The 24034-nt window shown below is 53.2% G+C and overlaps 1 protein-coding gene across 1 annotated transcript; it reads left to right on the forward strand.

Moving 5' to 3' along the window:
- The first annotated feature begins 76 nt into the window (after nt 1–76).
- LOC119106191 (uncharacterized) lies at nt 77–14309 on the forward strand. Its single transcript, XM_037229796.1, has 10 exons — nt 77–346; nt 805–931; nt 1324–1430; nt 1800–1935; nt 2214–2336; nt 3321–3441; nt 4835–5523; nt 13137–13268; nt 13431–13654; nt 13736–14309. The coding sequence occupies exons 1-10, from the start codon at nt 258–260 to the stop codon at nt 14307–14309; spliced, it is 2322 nt and encodes a 773-aa protein (XP_037085691.1). The 5' UTR covers nt 77–257.
- Nucleotides 14310–24034: the final 9725 nt, after the last annotated feature.

Genomic DNA, 24034 nt, shown 5'->3' on the forward strand with positions numbered 1-24034 from the left:
CGGTGTTGCTATGGCAACGATGTGTAATCTACCGACGCTGGTCGATAGTGACACCTCGGGTTCGTGGTTTGCTTCGTTCTACGTGGTAGCTTGCTTGTCATACGAGGCGTTAATGGAGTGGTCGGTTTACGTCAGGGCCATATAACTACCGATTTGCGTTTGGAGAACGGTAATGTCAGAGAAGCTGGCCAATGTGAGTCATTGATTTTATTCACTACTCGACCCTGCGTCTTACCCAGCCCTTTTGGCGTCAAGGTATGGCGTATAACCCAACCGAAAGACCTGGAACCCTTAACCTCCGAGGAAGGGGAGAGTACGTCAACACTAAAGTTCGAACGAGTGAACGGTAAGTTCAACGTTTCTTTTGCCCTCGATCTGGGAAAGCGTCTGCCCTGATTACGAACTCGTGAGCAGTTGGATCGGATTGGACTTTGGGCACAGTTGTATGGTATGTAACGAAAGGTTGGGGACCGATCGTTGCTATACGAACGCTTCAATGAGAGTTGTTATGTAGATAGCTATTTGCAGACAGAAAGTGGAAGTCATCTCGTGCGCGGACGATGTGTTGCATGTTTTGACATTCGTCATCACCTGGTATTGGGTAAACGTGGCGTAAATTGGATTTATTTTCGGCTCAACCACCATTAAGTCACCAAAACGAATCGCGAGGTGACAACGGACAGTGTAACACACAACTCTGTGATCGCATTTCTGGCACGGACTCGCAGCGAGCGGTGTTCGCGCGTGCGCATATTTGACACCATCTTACAGACGTGATCCACAGCCGATCTCTAATAAACGCAGGGTGATCAGCGAACAGTCCGAGCCGCGCGACTACGACCCGCTGCACTCTGACATCTGGAACTTGCACAAGTCGTCCTACAAGCGCATGTCGGATCTCACGCACAATGAGTTCCACAGCACTACGAGGGTATGGTGCCTGATCATAGGAGGTAGCGGTCGCAACAGCAGAGAGGCACACTTCAAAGTGTCAAGCTCGCAGAGTTGGCCTGGTCAAAGAACAGACGAGTCATGAAATCATTCCGGGCTCTGCACAACACCATGGAATGAGTTAGCCCAACGCTATTTCAGGTGTAAAATTTACAAAGATGCGTTTCGAGCACTTGACTATCAACGCACTCATGACTGAAAACATGTTTCGCACGATTACGTAGCGCGGTATTCTGACAATCTATTAAATGCTTCAGGGGTTCATAAGCTCCTTGCGTATGCCCTTTGAAGCCTCATGGTCATTGTCGCGGTTATTCCCCGGAGCCGACCAGTGAAGCGGTCCCGCGCGTAAGCGATGCGATGTGTCACCAGGACTCGTTGGACCGCGTGGCGCAGGAACGCGCCAGGATGCCGTACGAGCGCTCCCACCCGCTGCACGTGGTCCGGAGCTTCAACGTGATGGATACCTCACTCAGCAGGTGTGACAGGAGGCATCGAGTTGTGCGCCGCTGACTGGAGACCAGTGTTAAGACGCGCCGGAACACAACTGGACGAAATGTATACTGTCGATATTTATTTCTTTGCGTCCAGGAAATCAGACTTTCAGTCGTTACCTTTCCCATGCTCCCGTTTTCAATTTCTAAGCTATCATATCGGGCTTTTGTATTACTGACAGGATATGGGCTATGGCCGCCGAAGTTTGGAACATACTGCCTAACGCAATGCTCGCTGTTTGCGCTAGGCATGCGTGGATCATGCACACATTCTGCCGTCATTGATAACTTGGGATCACTTGAAACATGCATCGTTTTCACACCATGGCTAGGCGGTTCTGGTTTTGTTTGCAGACAGCTGAAACGACTAGAGACGGGGGCGCTGCCCACCCACCCGGTGGACTACAACCAGCACACGATGAAGTCTACCTACCGCGAGGCGTATGGAAACGAAGGGCGCCAGGGCGCCGTTCGAGAACCGCGCTGTGAGGTCAGGAGACTGTCGGACCCCGCGCTGTGAGGTCAGGATACTGTTGGACCCCGCGCTGTGAGGTCAGGAGACTGTCGGGCCCCGCGCTGTGAGGCTAACCCTCACTTTTCTTGGATTTCAGGAAGCCTGAATTCAGTGAGCCTTGTATTAAGGTGCGTGTGCGTGTGTATGTGAGGGACGGGGGGGGGGGGGGGGAGGGCGCTGCCGCCAAGGTATCTCCGACGTTCAGACTTGCGTCTAATCTCCAGATGACCTTCCCTGGCCTTGTTTGTCGCCAGCCGTCGCCCTCGGCCGACAAGTGGATGCAGTTCCGGCGCCGCAAGTCATGGATGTTTGACACAGACCGATCACCGAGCCAGTTCACTGATGACGCCCTCACCTGCCCGCCCATTCCGAAAGAGGTGAGCGACGCGGCACAGCTGCACAGGTGTGGTGCGGTGTGGCAAAAGGCAAGGCTTTGGATGGAATATGATACCCTTTACGATCGATTTTGGGCTTCAGTTTTGGTATTTTCGAAATTTCGGTCTCTTATTGACGACGAACTTTGATATTGCGCTGGTCTCATTAGACAATATAATTTTGCGCTGGTTTCGGTTCATCCTGTGTTTTGGCCAAGACATTCGCCTCGCATGGCACCTCTCGCAGTTGCGATTTTGACATAGTTGTGGCCGCGGCGGTTCAGTCCGGGGACTGAACGCGCTGCACCTTTGTGGGTGCTGGTACGACCCAGAGAAATGAAGGCGACCCTTTCACTGATATGCAGCTCTAACGAGTCGTAGATATTTGTGTGAGCATGTCTGGCTCCAGGACACACCAAAGTTTTATTGCACATCGTTAGTCGCGTTCCGGGAACAGCGTTGACTGTTACGATGCCCGCTGACTGCCAAGTCGTCGACGGTTTGAGTTGGCTGTTCAAAGAATGGCGCGAGTGGGAATACCACGGTAAAGGCTGGCAGCCTTTCGGAGGGCGTGGCTTCGGTCAGGCGCTCCAGTTCCGGGCGTTCCGGTCTGGTTCCGGACGACTTTTTGTGGCCGTCTTGCTTGACTCGTCAGGTCACGGACAGCTGTAAGCGAAGTGCGTTGTGCCAACGCCAGGTTGATTATCACCACGTAACACGGAAATGATGGATGCCGTCCAGTTTTCTGTCACCGCTTGGCCCCTGTGGTATATGCATTGTATTTGTGAAAAGTCTGGAACCCGCTAAGAAAGCCGATCTGATCTGATTGACTATCTTTTTTGAATGACTAAATTTGTTTGGCAATCCCCGATCTCTTTTGTTTTTCAAACGCTTGACATAACCCCTGGCTCGGGGATGTCGCATCACATTTTCAATCACAGATCACAGGAAAATCACAGATTAAGGTCCCTGCCTGCCGTATCCCAGGTTCGGGCCTGCGTGGAAGCCGCCCAAGAAGCGGGCGACGCCTGCCGAACTGTGGACGAACTGGAGACTCAGGTGGCAGCACTGCAGCACAAGCTGGACGAGACCCACTACCCCCCTCCAGGTAAAAGGTCGCCGAGCAGCGCTGGGCCGGCCGGGCGCCGCCGACTGAGACAGTCGCAAGAGTTCCTACGGACCTCCGCCTCAATGCCGGCCGCCGCCCTTCTGGCTGACTCGAGGTGACGACGACGGAAAGATGCGGACAGGTGATGAAGACATAGCATCGGGGGCGATGCGATTGGAGGCGGGGGTGACGACGGAAACATGCGGGGATGCGACTTGTGACTTGTAAGCGCGGTGGTATATAGTTTGAGGTGCAGTGAAATGTCTGTCGGCGGTGGTTACGACGTGGACATAATCTTAAATCTTGTGCGTTAATGAACCGCCTGATGGGTCGTGATCCATGGGTGATACATTGTTCAACGTGCTGCGAAAGCGAAACTGTTCTGAAAGGATCAGTCAGATCAGCTCCCCACAATTCTTTGCTTAATTATAAAACTACATATCCACGCAAAAAAGCTGTGAAAAGCGCGTTGCCACAAAACACACCGGCTTCGTAACAAGGTGTGCTGTCTTAACTATGGACAATAGCCAACGTTATGCTTTTCGTGGTTGTCGGATGGTTCGTGCCGTGTGGTCGTGCACGGCTCGTCCAGCAACAGACTGATCCCCTAGAACCATTGGCCCTGCTAAAATGGCACGTGTCCGAGGTGTGGAGGAATTACCCGTGAGCCAACCTGGCGGAGGCGGCTTGCGTGCCGGTGCGCGGCATGGGCTGGCAGATCTCCCCCATCTATGACGTCAACGGCGGCTCTGTAAGTCTTCACCAGGGCCAGGACTTGTCCGGAGCGTGGAGCGCCTTCCGACGTGGGCTGGAAATGCCCATGGCTGAATGCTGTGAGGTTCAAGATGTGCTGATGCGTGTCTGTTACCCTGACGCAGGCTTGCAGTAATGCGTAATTTCGGTGCGATGGTAATCGGAGTTTGAAACGATGTCGTGGAGCGTCGGCTGAATTGTTGGGCTGTGTCGGCCTATCGAACCGGCCTTTCCGTGAAAGCTGAGGAAAACGTTTTGGCGCATGGGAAGGAAGCCTAGACGTTGGACTGTTGTCGCAAATGAAGCCCTAGACTATGTTGCAGCTGTAACATGCCCGTGAATACATTAATTTTGACGCCCATACGCAAAAGGTAGACGTGTGCAAACCATTGTACCTCGATACATTTGTGCTACTTCTGACGTCAGCTATAGCCTGGAACCACAGCCAGCGTCATGCTTGGAGGTTGCGGTAATTGGTGATTTGTGACATGATGAACAATCGTACCGAAAACAGGACAGCTAACAGCTATTGCATTGCCTGCTGCGTACTTTCCAAATCAGATTTCGACACATTCCCACCATTCACTGTCCTACCCGGTGCATTCTTTTCCCACCTCACCTCACCTATCCTCTTGCACAGCGGAGCCGTGTAGCGACCCCCCACCTGGTCGCGATCCTGTCAAACCAGGAGCCTCCACCGGACCGCAGCACCGGGACTCATCCACCGAGCATCACGACCCAGCGCGACCGCACGAGTCGCCGCCGGCCGGTCCCAAGGAGAGCCGACACCTGGTCCGGCTGGACGAGTCTGGGCTTTATCAGGAACGAGCCCACACCCCGACAGAGCTGGGCAGACGACAAACCCCCGCTCCGGCCGATCTGGACAGAGGACCAGCGCCCACTCCCGCCGATTTGGACCGAGGACAATCCCCCACGCCGGCGGATCCAGACCGAAGACGAGCCCCCACTCCGGCCGATCTGGACAGAGGACGAGCCCCCACTCCGGCCGATCTGGACAGGAGACAAGCCCCCACTCCGGTCGATTTGGACCGAGGACATGCCCCCACGCCAATCGGTCTGGACGGAGAACGAGCCGCCACCCAGGCTGAGCAGGAAAAGGAGCGAGCCCTGCCCCCGGTCGAGGAGCCCGGCCCGCGCCCCTGCTCCTCCGAGCCTCCGCCCGGCCAAGACTACCCGACGGCGAGGCGACTAGACGGGCCGTGTGCGCCGCCCGAGCGCGACCTGTCGGGCGTGTTCCCGCCCGTGGACACCGTCGAGTGCCCGGGACCGGCGCCGCCGCCGCCGCCGCCGCCCTGCCCGCGCGGCCCAGTGCCGTGCGCTCACGACCCGACGCCGGCGCCGTGCTCACCGGCGCCGCCGCCGCCCGGTCGCTACCGCTCCTCGTACACGGCGGCGTACGCTGATCCGGATGCTGGCCTGCGCGCGACGGCGGCGCCCCGCTCGGCGCTGGAGCTGTACCGCGGCGGGCCCCCGCTGCCGCGGCTGGTGGCCGGTAGCCGCCGCTGCCGGGACGGCGTGGCGCTGGCGGTGTCAGGCGACCGCGAGCCGCAGCCAGGCCCCACCACGCCCGCCGCTTGTGAGGAGACGGTCTGAGCAGGTGGGAGGCGGCTCTCCTGGCAGGGGCCTGCGAGATGGGATGCTCCGGAGGCTGGAGGTCGGTATGTCCGGCGCAGATTCGTGCGTCGCTAGCCAGCAGGACTAAGAGGATCAGTCAGACCGGTCTGTGCTGCAAGACGTGAGAGTGAGCTGTGATACTCGAGGGGGGGGGGGGATGCCGCGACCTTGGGTGACTTTGATCTCCTACGCTCAGCGTCAGAAAATTTTGAGGAAACATCTGTCTTGTAATGGAAAAAATGCGTGTCCGTGCATGGGTTACGCCACTGCAAATTTTCAGTTCCATCCTGAGCATCGCCCAGTGGTGAGGATAGCTAACACGACTCCCAAACAATAAAGTCCTTCGAACTGCGGTCACCTTTACAGAACTTGTTTAAATCAGTAATCTCGTCGCGCTTGAAAGCTGCTTATCTTCTCAAAGCGAGATATTCCACATACTCGAGGTGAACTGTGAGACTATCAACAGCCAATGCTGGGGAGACACACCAACGAAGAACTCTCGGTATGTGTTTTCCGACAAGGAATCCGGCAGTTTTTTGTATCTCTGGTGCACGGCAAGGCTGTGGGTATGTTGTGGCGAGGCATGCAAACGCTATGCCCAGACTAATACGCTGAAGTCCGAATAAAAACCTTTGCCTTGCGGATCTGCGATGACTACATAAGCACACCTGCGGATGAAGGTATATTATTACACTAATATAACAATGTCTGGTGGAATAGATCCGTGGATGATGAACTACATTTCACAGTGACTAATCGACAATAATTTCCATTTCTATCTCGCATATGTTTTGTCTGTCCTTGCATCGCAATCAAGCATTCATTCACTGCACTGAAAAAGAGAACACCTGAAGAGAACACGACAATGCTCGATTTATATTTGAAGATGCTTAGTTTTAGTAAGTGAACGAGGTTTTCGCTACACTTATTCACTCATATGTCGCGTGCCTGGCCGGCCGTTGCCTGCTGACTGCCGGAACATAACCTGCAACGCTTCGTTTTATTGACAAGGCAGCAACTGCACTCGGCTCGATCACTAGCCTCATCTTCGGCTGGATGGACACTGTGCTTGAACTACTGTCCATGGCAAAAACGCGACTGTGGCGGAGCGGCCTCGTCAATGAACCCTGCTAGAGGATAAATAATGCAAACTCCATGTCTTGCGACTAATCTGATTCAGCGAAGTGGCGCAAATGGGAGATCAAAACCTCAAAAGTCGGCAGTTCCCAGTTTCTGCCTCCAACATCTGCTTTTACCATGGAAATTGAAAGTTTGACGAATACTTTTTATCGTTGAGGACCAGCTCGTGACCATAAGCGTCGCTAGAAGCGACGATTATTTTGATGATATATCCCGATGATTGCTTAATATTTCCATGCAACCAGTGCTTCCCAGTATGATGAATATCGGTGAATTTCATCTCAAGATCTCATTATGCCCCCAAAAACAGAAACAAAAAACTGGAAATCTTAATGCCTCTCTTCTTATATCAACCATTTCTAACTAATTCGAACAACCCAATGACTGATTCTCTGGGGATGTTTGGAAGGGTGCGGTACTGTACTTAGCTTGAGGAGGCCGTGTCCCCCCCCCCCCCCCCCGATTCTGACTTCTACCTGAGTCCACTGAGCACAGCAGCCAGCCCTGCTAATCTCGCATATGCCCCGGAAAGACTCAGAGAGATGCAACGGGCGAAGAAACAATATTGAACAGATTTTCTCCTTGCTGAAACCCGTCCGTATATACCACATATGTAGTACGTCTGTTACATATGCCGTGTTTGCAGCCAACAGAGGTATCAACATGAGAATCCATGCCGTTCGCAAGGTCGTTTGGAGAGAGGAGGGAAGGGGTTCTGTCCTTGGCTGGGGAGATGAACCTCCGACGCTCCCAAAGGCTCACCTCAAATTTGGCTCAAAATTTGTCCCCAAATTTTGGTCACCTTATCTCGCCATCCGAAGAAGGTCGCCTTTTCATAAAATTGGGGTTTGCGTCTATCACTTAAATTTTACGAAAGCGTGGTGTACAGGGCTAAGCGAACTTTGCTAACTTGGAACGGGCGAAGGCTGAGATGCAAGATAGAGGCTCGAGTCCCTCTTTCTGAATACGACCTTACGTCCATGGCTGCACATCGGTCATGCATTATCATAAATACATACCGTGTCACGCGGGGGAAGAATAGTGCCATACATAATGTAGCGAAAGGCATCACGATCTTACACAAATGACAGAATGTTACGATCTTTATGATCTCACACCGGCCTTCAACACCTGTGCGCGAGGAAGTACGCGGTACCATGCACCCATAAGACGAGAGGTGGGCCGCTAGGCGACGTTTCGGCAAGGTCTGTAGGCCGTGAGATCGCTGGATCGTGACGGTCACGGCGGCGCTCGCCGGCCGCGGGCGAGCTGTACAGCTCGCCCGCGGCCGGCGCCCCGCTCCCACGGCCGGCCCGGCCTGCGGAGGAGAGCAGCGCCGGCGCCGCCGCCGCCGCAGGAAAAATCCGGTCGCGATGCGCGCGGGCGCCGGTCGAACCGGTCGACCCGGGCGGCTCCCACGGCTCACCCTCACGACCGCGGAGTGTGACTCAGCCGGACGGTCCGCGCCGGGGTCACCCCTGGCGCTGGCGAGGTCAGGAGTCATGTCGTCTCGGCCGGAGCGGGGCGGGAGCAGGTGATGCGCAGCAGGCCGGCGGTTCTCATCGGCCAGTGCATCGGCCAGCCTGGTGGGATTCTCATCGGTCAGCCAGGTGGTTCTCATCGGTCAACCGGGCGGTGCTCTCATCGACCAGCCGCCGGGCGGCTCTCATCGGCCAGCCGGGCGGTTCTCATCGACCAGCTGTACGGTTCTTATCGGCCAGCCGGGCAGTTCTCATCGGCCAGCCGAGTGGTTCTCACCGGTCAGCCGGGCGGCTGCAAGACTTATGCCGGTCCAAGATGCGATGTGTCAAAGGCATTGCACCGGCCAGCATCAGAATGATCTATGAAACCAGCGCGATGTTGAACATATCGGATTCAGTGCTTTCCCTGCTTGACCTGATGTCATTGATCCACCGTGGCCTGGGTCTTCGGAGGGACATGGGGTACCTGCATTTGTCGCCTTATTTGCCTGCATTCGTTTTCAAGAAGAGCCTCGGGCTGGTGGGCACTCGTGCATAGTTCCGGACCGTCTTATACATGACTTACCTAGCCAGGGGTGTGGAGTGACGTTTGACAGTAATCTTGGCGACGATCAGTAAAAGCTGCTTAAAGGCTTTACTTGTGTCCTTGTCGTAAATCTAGAATATGCGATGAGCCATATGCTCTCACCTCATATACGCACTGTGGGGCTTCTCTGACATCTAACCTGAACACTGGTGACATGTTTAAGAGATTTTAGCGTCCCTGTTGGATTAAATTAATTATAGTTGTTGTGCTCTTATATAATATATAAACGCCTATATGCGTGAGGTGTTCCGTCGAAGAACACCAGAATCTCACGCATCACCATCCGGCGATTGATGATATGATCTTTATCTCGGATGTAAATAACTTTCAAGATCTGCGGCCTTGTCTTGTTTGTGCACTGAGTGATGATCCCGGTGTTTGTTATCCCGGTGTTTGTTATCTTTGGTGAACCCTTGATGAAGGGATGTCTTCAGGCGCTGGAAGACAGCTCCATTCTGCACATTTAGAGTTATCCTTTCGCTTAACGTAGTTGTAGTGTGAAATAGGCAGGAAGAGCTTGGACAGTCCGCACAATCACCGGTAGTACAATTTAAGTCATGCAGCACATTGCTAATCAAAGTCACGCACCACATTGTTGGATTGCAACGGCGAAAACTGGGACGTAAGATTGTTCTTCATCGCCACATTATTGGTGCGTGGGCTCTGCCAGGTGCTAAGGAAATAATGATAAATCTTAAATAATTAATGCTACATTCGCTGTCATGTTCGATGACAAATGTATCGACAACGTGCTCCCAGCGTGACCAATATATCGCGACGTTTTGCTCTATTTGCGTTGATTAAACATTGTTATGAGAAAGGCCTAATGACCAAAATGTCGTGAAATATGAGTGCATAACACTACAATTTGAACCCTTCTCTAGACGAGTGTCTTTGTAAATGATCATCTAACTTGTCGAGTGACTGGTGATCTTACCGCATGTGATATGATCAGTCACTTGTACAAATGCGCGTTTAACTGTCGGCGCAGCTTCCAGTGCACTCAGCAAGGTCGTCTCAGCCTCCGGAACACTGTCCGTCGAGCGGGAAGGCAAAGGTTGAGAGCAGGGAGGCAGGCACCATCCCCACCCCTTCACTCCTCCTCTCGCTCCCCCTCACACTCTCCGCAAAAATTCGCTACAACGCCATGGCGCTGCTTGAAAAAACGAAGAAAACTTGTTCCCCCATTCCCACGGAGCGCCTGGCGGGACTGCGGTCGCAGCGAGCGCCGGCGCGTTTCGTGAGTGGCTGCGGCCTCTGTCGGTCAATCTTCGTGACGCGTCCCGCACGACGTTGTGACGCCCAACCGACGGGCCACGCCGCGCGTGACCAGCTCATCGCCGGGCCTCATTCGTCGGCTGCTACGCTGCACTGGTGGGAGGCGCCATCACACCTACCCCGGACGGGGCCAGGGGTCAGGAGGTCAATGTCGACAGGTTATTGGCGAGGTAGCTGCTCCCGGCGGAGTGTTGGTAACATATGCTTGCTGCAAACGTAAAACAGCAAATGCCAGTAACGCTGTTTTTGAGTCTGCGTCTTTTTGACTCGGACACACAGGTGCAGACACAGACACAGACAGAGACACAGGCACACACACACACACACACACACACACACACACACACACACACACACACACACACACACACACACACACACAGACATAGACCTAGACACATAAAGACACACACAGGCGCAGACAGACATATACAGACACACACAGACACAAACATAGCCACAGAAACAGACATAGAGAGGCGCAGACACAGACACAGACGCAGATACAGACGCAGACGTAGACACAGACACAGACACAGACACAGACACACAGGCACAAACACGGACACGGACACGGACACGGATACGGATACGGACACGGACACGGACACGGACACGGACACGGACACGGACACAGACACAGACACAGACGCTGTTATTAACACTAAAACCAATGCCTACAGGCAAATGACATACGCGCGCAACACACCTACACACTAAAAGAGAGACGTGCTTCAAACCTTACACGCTAAATAGTTAATACGCACGCAATACAATAAAGAATAGCATGCTCGCAAGTCGACATTGTCGCCGACATTGAGGATTTACGACGCACTCAGCTGCTGAGGTCATGTGCCGCATAGCGTCGCCTACCTCTCACATTGCGTTGCGCCACCTCATACTCGCAAGTCTGCACGTTGTAAGTGTAACAGTTATCTGCTAGCCATGTTGAAAGACATTCGATCGTTGGACGTTTCAGCGATCTCGCTGTATACTGCTACGCTTCACTACAGACAGGCTGTTTCCCGGCTGCCTGGGTTCTGACCTTCGTCAGGAGCAATCGGCCGGCATGTCTCATTCAGCATTAATGAGCGCTTCAGTGTACTCGATATGCTGTCTGGCTGGTGCGAGCCAAAAATCCGCGCACGGGACATATTCTGCGGCACACGACTAAGCCACGGGCATTCAGTACTTTAAGGCGCGCAACACGTCCGATCTGCGGCTGTGTTCTCATCGCCCACTGATGATTCAACAACATCGCGGCGTTGCTTTATAGACGCGTTTTAGCTCAGTGCCACTTCACGTTCCATGGATAGCTTCAGTCACGTAATGCGTCATCTGCTGTGATTCACGGGGTATGAATCGGTGTAATTTAGCCGAGAAACTGCGGCCAATTCCAGACACGTAACACTGAGCTCTCAGACAATCATCATATGGTCCGTGGTGTGCAGCCAGTGCTCTGGACGACGGCGCTCTGCCTTCGAGATGGTCTCAGCCCTCATCCCATACATGTGGAGACATGCCCTCCTGGTACGAATCAAGGCCGGATGATAACCACACGGGATTACATAGAGAAAGATGCAATCTTGTAATCCCTCTTCTCTCCCAAAAAGGCCAGTTCACTTATATAAGGCATCTTAGTCATACGCCTGCCTGGTGTTCGCCACAGGTTGGGATGGCCGTAGACCGTGGGCTCGGTTACGGATACGCTAGGACCGGGTCTGTATTTCCGGAAAAAACATACCGGCTGTGGGTGGGTTACAGCTCTGGAAAAAGCACATAGCTGGTAAGCCGAGAACACAAGAAAGTTGGAAATGACCAAATAAGGAACACGTCATTCGACACGCTCAATTTGGTACCGCTGTCTTTCGAGGTGATTAATGCACGTGTTATCAACATTTTTTGTAGATATGCCTCTGTACAATTGATTGCAGATTGCGTCAGTTTCAGCTGGTAAACCCGGACCAGCCGGCGCTCCACGCCCTGTGAATAAACGGACCTGGCCTAGCTCCGTGTCACATGTGGAACTTGCCCTCAAGCTTGGGACTGCGCATGAGTTTTGCGAGCTCTTTTCTGGGCGTATAATGTCATAGGTCTAAAGTGAAATCTCCGAAACGTTTACGGAAATAAGTCGGGAAGAAAACGTTCGAAAAATTCCGATAATGCGCCTGCATCATCAGTTGCTTCGTCCCATTGCCCAGACTAATAATATCCGAGGGCTTCGGCTCGGGTATGTAACCTTGTGTGACCTCTGTGTAACCCTGATCGAACAGCGTACTGCCGTGCCGTTCTGTTGAAAATACCGTGTTGGGTTTATACGATACACAGCGTCAGCAGAAGCCCCAGCCGTGATAGTCACAGATTATGGCTTTCCCATCCACCTCGCACAGATGCACACTGCCGCCGCCTGAGCTATGAAAACCACGGGAATTTCGGCATCGACCGCACTCACGACGCCGCCTTATTTACTGAAATCCACCGACAGGGCTGAAGACGCTGCGACGTCGGCCGGTGGCGGCAGCATCCCGGCCGCACATCCCCCAACCGGTGCCGGTGGCATTCCTCCGCGTTCTGTTGCGCGGCGCAAAACGTCCGCCCGCCCGACCGGTTACATCAATGATAAGCGGCTTAGCAGTAAGCCGCATCCCGCGGCTAATGCCGACCGCGGCTCCTGACTCGAGGGCCAAGGCCGGTGGGCCCGGGCCGGCCGGCGCGTTCAGTACCTCACCACGCGCCCCTCCGTCATGACGTCTCCCGCGCGACTGCTGCCGCTGGCGCTGGCGCTGGCGCTGGCGGCGCTGAGCTGGCGCGCCGCCGCCCAGGAGCCGACCGACCCGCCGATGCACCCGTGCGAGCCGGGGGTGCCGCAGGAGCTGTGCGAGCAGCCGGCGACCACCGTCGAGCCGGGCGGCGGCGGCATACTCTGCGAGCCGGGGCTGACGTGCGGCGAACAAGCCGAGTCGAAGCCGGAGCCGAAGCCGGAGCCGGAGCCAGAGTCGGAGTCGGAGCCGGAGCCGCAGCCGGAACCGGAGCCGGAGCCGGAGTCGCAGCCGGAGCTAGCGATGAAGCCGTCGGCCGTCTGCCCGCCGGGCACCAGCGAGCTGACCTGCCGGCAGGCGGACAACGCCACCCTCTGCAGCGGGCGGGGCAGCTGCGAGTGCGGCCGGTGCCGCTGCCACGGCGCCGGCATCAGCGGGCCGCTGTGCGAATGCGACGCCGAGGAGCGCTGCCCCGTGTCGGGCGTCGGGCAGCCGTGCGGAGGCGAGACGCACGGCACATGCCGCTGCGGCGTCTGCGAGTGCCTGCCCGGCTGGCAGGGTGCCGCCTGCGGCGAGCGCTTGTGCCCGCCGCGCGCCGGCCCCGACCACTGCCGACCAGCCGACGCCGACGCCGACGAGCCCGTGTGCTCGGGCCGCGGCAGCTGCGAGTGCGGCGAGTGCCAGTGCGTCAGCCACGGCTTCGAGCAGTACACCGGCGAGTTCTGCCACATCTGCCCCACCTGCCCGGCGCAGTGCGGCGATTACGCCGCCTGCGTTCAGAGCCGGCTGTTCGCCACCGGCGTCTCGCCGCCGCTCAGCCGGTTCTGCCAGGGCCTGGCGCTCGAGTTGGTGGAAGAGCTGGTTCCCGTCGCGGCGGACGAACAGGTGTGCACGGCGCCGCTCGACGACGGCCAGTGCCGCTTCCAGTTCGCACTGACGCACCACGTCGCCACAATGAGCGTCAACGTTCGCGCGAAGCAGGAGCGACTCTGCTTCGCCGACGCCAGCGAGGACGGCAGCCGCCTCGAGGAGGACCAGGACGACGGCGAGGTGGCGGAAGACGGCATGCGGCACGAAGAGCCGGTCGCGATCAGGGAAAAGATGGCCGACTTTGCGGAGGAGCCTGAGGAGCCGAAGGAGAGCGCCAGCACCGAAGCTGGAAGCGACGCTGGAGCGGTGTCGGCTTGTTTTTCTGTACTTCTGTGCGGTTTGGCGGTGCTGCTGCATCTCTATTAGCCCAAACACAGAAAAGACACAGTGTTTGCGCCCCGCGATATACGGGAACAGCCTAGCGAACGAACTTTTGAAATATTGCCTCTTGGCACTGCGAATGGCCTCGTCTGTCTGGGCGCTTGAGTGGGGGAGCGCTTCATCACGGGTGACCACACGCGGCTTTATCCCCTCCGAAACAACATTAACTTGGCGCGGAGCACACCGGCAGCGCATTACATAGGAGATTAGTGTGGGGCAGTCAGCGCTTCTTCAAGAGGGCATCGTCCGGCCAGTGACACCTGACGTCGTTGCGCCGGAGCCGGCGGCCTGTCCACGCGACGAGCTCCTCACGAAGCTGTACGGCAGACAACGGCGATGGGGCGATAGTGCCCGGCTGACGTCAGGCAGCTCTGGCCTGCGAACCGCAAAAGCCACCCGACCACTCTAAAAATGGCCCGACAGCGTGCTCTTTGTCTGAGCTTAGTGACAGCTCCGGGATCCGGATTCCAGCGGCTCTCGCTCGCTGCCTCGACACGGTCGGAGACCTCGCCGTGGAGAGATCCAGCCGCGATGTCGCGAGAGCACCACTGCCCCGCGGCGGTTCTCTTCGGACTACTGCGCACTACTTGCGGGGGGCTTCGCTCTGTCGCCGCCAGCTCTCGCGGCGCCTAACATGCGTCTGCCCGACCGGCACTGTTTCCACTGCGCTATGGCGCCTGCAGCGAGCGGAGGATGGTTGTTTTGCTGGTTGGCTGGTTGTCTGGTTGTTTAGCTGGTTGGTTGGTAGGTCGTCGCTCAGCGCGCCCGCCTGTATGACGCCGCCCGCTGACGAAGCCCGCACGGCACGGCGTCAGGCTCATCCGGGGCCCCGCCGACCGCCGCTCGTGCAGCGGGACGAGCAGGCCAGCCGGACGGCCCCGGCGGCGCTGCTCGGCCACCCCCTGTTCGTGCAGCTCTCATCCGGGAGTGGCTTGTGGCCGGCGGGCTGTTCGCGCCACCTGGTCTACCGATGACGTCAAAGCGCCGTCTGCGGGCGCGCTGTGAGGTCAGCAGAGGCTCGATCACCGAGATCGGCCGTGCCTGCCGCGGCGGGGACGTTTGCGAGCCGCCTGTGGCGACGAGAGGATGAAAAGTACCTATAGCGACTACCCCGACAGCCTTGATGTCAGTTATTATTATGGTGAGAGTGACTGCGCATGGCTGTGGTTTGCCTACCCAGAAGGAAATGTCTACTCTGTGCGGAGGTGTGTGTAGATGTCTACTCCGCAACCGTCTCTCTGATAAACCTACACACTTTACCGGTGTGTGGCTTTATCAATCCTCGTCTGCCATTACCAGGTGATAATACATTACTCCCGATTATCACCTTTGATATGTGCTGCTAATATTCAGCTAAAGGAATCAGATGGCATCTGCACCACGAGAATCATAGAGCTGACGCTGAGTACCGCGATGCCACACATTATCCCAGCATGCAGGTGATAACGCTTGCGCTCATGGCATGCCTTTCTGCATAGCCGCCAGAACACAAAGGCCTCGGCGAAATCTCCGTAGCTTTTTCGAAAGCAGCCGCGGGGGAGTTGGACGCCATCCCAGACCATGAGTCACCAAACCCTGCAAGAACGCCATTCTTTCGAGGTGGAGGCAGCGTGGATGACGCATTCCTGCACCGGTATGGCACCGCGTGGCACCAGCGATCCCCCGCTTCTCCGCGCGGGGCCGAGCCGGACCGGGCCGGGTCGGGTCGGGGAGGCGAACCGGCCACGTGGTCAGCGACCTTCCGGCGTCGGGCGTCGCGCCGGGGTCGAGGCGAGCTGGACTGGGGGGGGGGGGGGTCCGGCCCGCTTCCCGTCATCGGTGGACGAAGGGCAGACGTCGCCGGACGGGGCAGGTGAGGCTGCCAGGTGCGATGCAGGTGGCGTGAGGTGCAGGGGCGGGCAGGCCCGTCCGTTACGCCACCGCAGGGCAGCGCACGATGGCGCTCATGTGATACGAGCCACTCCGAGATATGCTGAGCTTGCGGGATGTTTGCACGCAATGCATGCTGTAAGAAGGCAGGCGTTTGAACATTCAGTGTTACAGTATGAAACAAAACATGTTTTTCGGACGTGCGAGGTACAACTATGTAAAAGTCGCCTGACATGTTTGAATGCACGTTTGGAAAATTTAAGGCTCGTTTGAAAAGCTTGTGGGTATGGGTGCCTCGGTGTCAAATGAAACGCTGCTGCGTGCTGCAGGCGTTGCAGTCTCCAGCGATGAGACATTTCAGTTGGCTTTGTACATCAAGCAAAGCCTGCCGTGCTGGAAAGGATAATACAACGTATGCATATTTTGTATATATACATACATATATATATATATATATATATATATATATATATATGATATACATATCTAATGCATATATGTGTATTGTATATAGTGCATATATATGCATGCATGTATGCGTGAATCCAAGTTCCGCCAACAATCCTGCGGGATCCACCATTCATAGATCACCGGACTGTCTGAGAAACACAGCAGGCCGGCTAAGCCGTTCCCGCGCCAGGAGACTGCAAAAAAGATCCTGGGACGCCGCGCCGGGGGAAGAGCCGGCCGTGCATCCAGCTGCCGCTGCCGCCCCAGCCGTCGGCCGTCACCAGCACGGCGCGTCGCCCACGGTCAGCCACGTTTGCAGAGCTTCGTGCAGCCTTGGGCTGAACTTTGAACCCTCCACCGCCATAGGACGTCGTGGTGTGCCACCACAGCTCGTCTTGCGATGTTTCCCTGTCACCTCCGCACGTCAATGACCTCGTAAATGGGTTATATACGGCTTCATCGACGTCTGAAATATATGTTGTCTCAGACAAAGTTATCACCTCAGGGAACCTGGTTGCAATCAGTCCATCTCCTAATCAGGCTTGTCGCTACCGAACAGTTTTAAGGTTATTAACGTTGTCTGTCTTTGGAAATTCCGCTGAAATGCCGTTAATTTGCAGCTGGAGGATTACGTTACCGAAATACACGTCAGGTCAACAACTGAAGGCTGTACCTGTTCGCCTAATCCATGTGCGAGCTCGCAGCAGGCCAGAAACTTTGCCAAGGATGAATGTAAAATAATCCTCAAATGATCATCTTGGCGTTTTTGTGATCGACCGACTCAACACGCCCACGGATCCAACCTCCTACAGAGGACGTCGCTGTTGACAGTAGCGTGGTCCAGGGGACGGCATTTGTCATCGCTGCCAACAGAGATCGGAGAGCGTGACATGAACACGCCATGCGATCTATCGAAAGCGTTTGATAACGCCGACCGCAGCGCTCCCTTCACAATGCTGGAAGGTCGCAGTGCAGTCACGCTCTGGCGTTGCGACCTACGTCACTGGTAAAGAGCAGCGTAAAAGGCAGTACCAACTCAGAGGAAGATGAGCTGGTGTGCTTCAGGAGAGAACGATGCGTCCGACATTATTCGCCGTTTTTACGGATGGTCTCTCGCGTCACCAGTCCGACAACTGCAAAATTGTACCTCACGTTAATAGCTCCTTTTTTCATAGCGTACCGCCAACCGAGGTCCGACTTCGTGACTTCGTTAGGATATGGATGTTCATTAAGGAACGCCGCCACATTGTAGCAGACAATCAGGCAATCCTGACAGAGCTGATACCAGCTTGTTTGGAACACCTGCACCCACAAAAAGATCTTTAGTTTTCGAATGGCTTCTTCCATGGGGCCTCTCTGGGCCAGGTCGACCACATCAAACTTTTTAGTGAACACGCATCTCAAAATTTGTATGGGTCAAAAAGGGCTGTCAAGGTTATTCGGCACTGGTGCGGCTTCCCCATCACTCTCACGACGCTCAGTGAAATCCTGCCATACCACAAGGCCTTGATTCAAGCGTTTAGTATTCACTGAACACGACACCAATTTACAATTACATAGGTTTGACAAAATGCTGAACTTTACAACCACTATCACCGCACCAAACACGGCGGTATGAACGCATCAGAAACACAGAAGCACCTCGGATGAATGCATGTCAGCTACGTCACCGGGTAACAAGTGCACACGATGGTGCACACAAGCGAAACTCCTTATTACAATCTGAGATCGTTGGCGGGAGTCGCCGAGCAGACCACCCGCGCAGCTGCTGGTCATACGCTGAAAACACGGCATTGAAGGCTAGAAGCCGTGCAGAACAGCGAATCCGCGCGTGCTTTAAGAACAATGAATCAATAATAGAACAAGACACATTATTTGGGAACCCTCCCGAATGCCTTCCGGAGGTGTGTAAAGAAATAGTTGCTGAGCATTAACAATGTTTTCAGACTATCTCACTTCAGAGTCATAGGCAGATCCCGGCGGAGGGAGCACGGGGCCATGAACCCCCAAAACCTCTGAGAGTATGTTTTGGCCCCCCCAAAACATTCCCAGAACTTCATAAAAGTTTCGTCTGCTTACCGTCTGTTTTTACTTTAACTGTTTTAACTGTTTTGTTTTAACTTCTGTTTAAGATTCAAAAGCATTTCCGTGCTTTTTCGGTTTTGAGTGGTGTCCCTATTAGATACTCGCGAGAGGAACCATGCACTGGACCTCGGATCCCACACCAGCCAGCTCGCGACAACCGGTTGCTCCCCCCCCCCCCAAAAAAAAACTCCAGGCTAGATCCGCCCCTGTTCATGGCGCCTAAGGACTTGTAGGTTTGTTCCATATCTATATGGGGTTTTGAACTGAAATAGCCGTCATGAACATCATTTGTTGCAGTAAACAACCTTGCTCTTCTCAAGACTTAAAACCCTCTAATTTCCGAGTTACACGTCCGCGAAGTTGTGCAGGCTGCCAGTGGCATACTATTTCAAGGGCATTCAGGCAAACGGCGCCATAGATACGACACTGAAATCATCCCATTGGCCGTGAGGCGTTCAAGGCCAAGTATGACCGCCGAGTCATTCCTGCCTGGTGTACATTCGCACGATTTCCGGGTAAAGTGGACTTCATCTGGCCCTCAATCAATGTTATGCGTTCAGTGCGGGTGTCAGACACGAAACACGTCACATGGTACATGCTACAGGGAGTTGGCCAGTTATACTAGTATTCAGCGCTGGTGCCGAACACGAAATACGTCACATGGTGCATGATACAGGGAGTTGGCCAGTTGTACCGGTATTCAGCGCGGGTGTCGAACACGAAACACGTCACGTGGTGCATGATACAGGGAGTTGAACAGTTGTACTAACTATTAAAGAAATAGGCCTTATGATCGGATAACTATAGAATAACGCCATAACCGAACATGCCAATGCAAGTAAACATCTTAAACTCACGGACAGATATCTAACGACACAACAAGAAAGGGCCCAAACACGAGCACGTAACCATATTTGGTTCAGCAAACACTTCCAGCACCGCCAAGGCTCCTTCTCGGGAAACACTACAAGTGAGCCAGCCTGCCAGCTATGGTGGCCATTATGACACGGCCAGTCTGCCAGCACCTCTGACGTCATACAAACGTACCATGACGCAAAGAAACAATGACATATTGAGGAGCGCAATTACTAAATAGTGGAATTATGTATACATGTATATATATATATATATATATATATATATATATATATATATATATGTATATATTTAATAAATAGTGGAATAATATATATATATATATATATATATATATATATATCCATAATGAAGCCGACTCCACCGTCCACTCGCGTCTTTAGAGTACATCGTGCGGCCAATACATGAAACGTTCAAAGCCACATAGCAAAGGCACGAGACGTTGTGTTTGCATGGAGAACGTGCATATAAGCCGTATGGTAAGAGTTAACGACGATTCCCATTTTACAACATTTCTTGTACAATAACCAGCTGAAAAACTCTCGTTTTCCAGTAACACGCGCCGATGCAACGTACATGACGCTGAGTTTGTGAGACTTTCAGTTTTCTTATGAGCGACAACAAATGCCCGTAAATATCCTGTACTGCGTCGTTCTTGGTGTCCAGCGTGTTGCTGCTTTTCTAGATATGCTAATATATATATATATATATATATATATATATATATATATATATATGTATATGTATGTGTGTGTATATAATGCATTGATAACTGCTTTGCTTTTATGGATGTCACCAACTTCGAATTATCCCATACGCATCCTTTGCAGCTTCTCTAAACTGTAGCAAATTCATAAATGCTCCCGCAGCGAATGCGTCACTGGTGTATTCATATTCACGGAAACAGACATGGTACACATGCCACACAGTGCTTTCAGCATTAAAGGGACTGTTCCATATTTGTATGGGGCTTTGAGCTGAAATACACAGTTTGAAGACCACTTATCTAAGATTTGATCAGAAGCCTTTGAATGGATGGCTTTCTGGGATCAGAGCCACGCTGAACAGTGCTTGTTATGCGAGCCATTTGATCCATTTGCCATTCACACCCCTACCATTTGATCGCGCAATTCCAGGCAACGGCAGAATTTAAAGGCGGAAGTTTAACGAGACGCACTACTCAGCACGGTCCGCCCTGCCCTCTAACGTCAAATGACCTTTAGCGTGACCGGTGCCACCGGCCGCAGGCCGTATCTGCCAAGGACAAAAAGCGAGTACCAAAACCGACTCGAACTCACCCCGCCGCGGGCAGGTGGATCGAAGTGTAGGCGCTCTTACCAACTAAGCCACTGGAACGGATTTTAGTGCAGTGCGCAGCCCCGCCCTTATGAAGACCTAAGCCCCTCTAGTTTCTGAGCTGCATGCCCGCAAAGATGTGCATACTTTTTCGGGGAGGCTATTTCAAGGTCACCCAGGCATCCATTGCGCCATAATAACGCCATTCAAATCCTAGCATACCATCAGCCATGCGGCGATCAAAGCCAAGAAACGTATTTTTGCCCGGCCGTTCGTATCTAGTGTTCGCGAGCACGATGTTTACATATCACGGCCGTCAGATAGCTCTCGATCAACGTCTTGCAAGCTACGATGACGTGATTAAACAATGAGCGTTGAGGAGCATATTTACAAAACGCTTTGTTCTCCCGCTTCGCGTTTAGATTGTTCATATATGGCTGAGATGGACAGACCAAAATTGGCACATACACCAAGCTTTCAGCTCTCATTTGCACTGCACGTGACCTCGGCTATAGACCTAGTACGACGTGCGTAACATTGAAAACATTGTGTGGCATGTTTGGTCAGTGCACAATGATTTCACACCATAACATACGGATCTAAATGAAATGCGTTGCGGGAGCGGTCAGATATTCTAAAGGAGCAGTTTAAGAATTTGACTTTGACCCGTCACTTAAATATACATTCAAACTCAAGTTTGTTGTGTGGTCTGAGGCGGCACGCCACGGCGCCATCGGTTGCAATTTGATTCCTTTAATTCAGCTGGGACGTTCTTGAGACTAGCGGGGATCAAGTCTGCCCTTTCCGGTCGATAGTGTGCCGCTGGGGAGCCCAGTCAACGACGGGTCCACCAACAGGATAGCCCAGATTCCCGCTGAGGTTTTTGTTTCTTTCTGTTGATCTTAAAAGTCACATCTGTGAAGCCCAGGGCTCCTTCACATGATGCACAGAAGAGCTTGGGACGACGGGGGACGACAGAGGACGGAATCGACGGAATGTGCGCGCACAGAAGTTTTTTTAGACCGAACTTCAGTTTTTTAAGAGAACGCGACCAACTTCTCCACGCACCCTTTTATGGAGCGCCAGCGACTGCATTGGTCATATCAACGTTCAGGGGCCATAGCGCAACCGGGATAGAAACCCGGAGCTTCACTTTCCGTCAAAGAACATAATACATATAGATGACGGGCTCATCTATGAAAAACATAATGCACCTTCTAGACATTACCATTCCCAATTCCCATACCTTGAAGTCCACAGAGATGAGTCCGCTCACACTGATGACAAATATTTGTGACGTCAGTCATGCCCCGCCCCTCTTCCTTACCAATCTCGTCAAATCCAATCACATGACTTGGCGACTGCGCCAGACCACAAGTACTAGCCATTGACACGGTTTCATTTATTGGTCATTGCAATCATACGTATTTTCGTAAGTTGGTAAGTGCTTTTGCGAGGAACTTTATTCACACAGATGTGACAGTAGTACAGGCTTATTCCTTGGAGAGAATCAGAAGAATGAGGGTATAGATGTGCTGGCATTTCGGCAACATGCCTTCATCGAAACGAATAGCAGAAGTGATACTGCTATTTGCTCACTTCTGCCATGCGTTTTGATACAGGCATGTTGCCGAAATATCAGCGCATCTTGTCTCCATTCGTCTGGTTCTTCTCCGAGGAGAAGGACTATATCTCACGATGCATTTCCTTAGTGTCCCGGGTACAACGCAATCAGGTTATGACTGTGAGCAGCTCCGGTCCAAAAACAGAACTAGACTTGAGTGCTAACTGCTGGTTTTAATCCTACGCATGATGTAATCATGCATTCCGGTGATAGATCAGAGCTATTCTGCTACGTCCTGTTGAGGTACATGCGCCCTGTTCTACAGCGTCTTTAGGTATGACGCTCGTATATGTATCATTTGCAAAGGTTTTAGGAAACCTTTTCGCTACTGATTTTGGAAGAGAACAACGCAAATTTAAGCCTCTTTCGTAACAAATAATCACCCCACCTTTAGCACCATAACATTACCAAATGTATGCCCCCTAAAGACATCTTTCTTTCGAAAAGTACAATATGGCTAATCCTCTTAGTCGTGTGTGACCCAAGGATGTAGGTTAAGTGCATTTGCGAGGAACATTATGCACTTAGATACCACAGTAGCAATAGGCTTATTTTTCGGAGACAAACCAGGAGAATGAACATATAAATGCGTTGGGATTTCGGTGACATGCCTTTATCGAAACGAATAGCAAAAGTGAATTATAAATGGCAGAAGAGCATAAATCAATCCAGACATTTCACCGCCGCATGGCCGTAAAATGACAAGGATGTATTAATGCGTTGATGGATGTTGAAATTATGCCAAATATTAGATAACAAGCATTGCAATGCAAGGAGAAAGCTATTGGAAAAGTGATTCCTGTACCCAAATACCAGGGAAAGAATGTCGCAGCTTTCCAAGCAATTACTTCATGCGTACATATAAACACGTTGCTGAGAAAGGTGGACAAATCGTAATTGGTGGATGAAACTAGAATCTGCGAGGGAAATCCGGTCCAGACAATGGTATTTCTATGGTAAAAATGGAAGTTTTTTTTGGCACTAGCAGCAGTGGGCCTTTGAAAGCCCCACTTTGGCCAAATTTGGAGACATCTAGTTCTCAGCCAGTTTTAGATTTGACAGCCCTTTCCAACGTAGCTAAAGTATCTTCGGCGGCACCTAGGTGGCAGCACTAGCTGCGTAGACGAAACCGGGCTACGTGGAAAAGCTGCGATGGATGTGATCGCGGACTATTATGCAAAGCGTTTCCGAGACTAACCGTTGCAGCCGAATAAATTCTTGGTAAATACCAGCCGAAGATAAGTGGCAATCGGAAACTGGAAGACGCCCTCACCATCAATGACATTTCAGAATTCACACTGCAGCATTTCTGCGTACAACCGTCTCGGCGCACGCCGCCCGAGCGGCAATCAGCGTCTTGCACCACGTTAAAGGCTAGTGCCATTGAAGCTTGCATCAGCTCAGAAGATCCGGTACGACTGAACGGTTCAAACTAGATCTTGCTGCGCTTTCCCAGCCGCTGCCAGGGTGTGCGCCGGACCGGACCTGCTCTTTACCAGACGAACCCGTT

The sequence above is a fragment of the Pollicipes pollicipes genome, unplaced genomic scaffold (assembly GCF_011947565.3).
Source record: "Pollicipes pollicipes isolate AB1234 unplaced genomic scaffold, Ppol_2.1 Scaffold_6138;HRSCAF=7277_pilon_pilon_pilon, whole genome shotgun sequence".
Taxonomy (NCBI): Eukaryota; Metazoa; Arthropoda; class Thecostraca; order Pollicipedomorpha; family Pollicipedidae; genus Pollicipes; species Pollicipes pollicipes.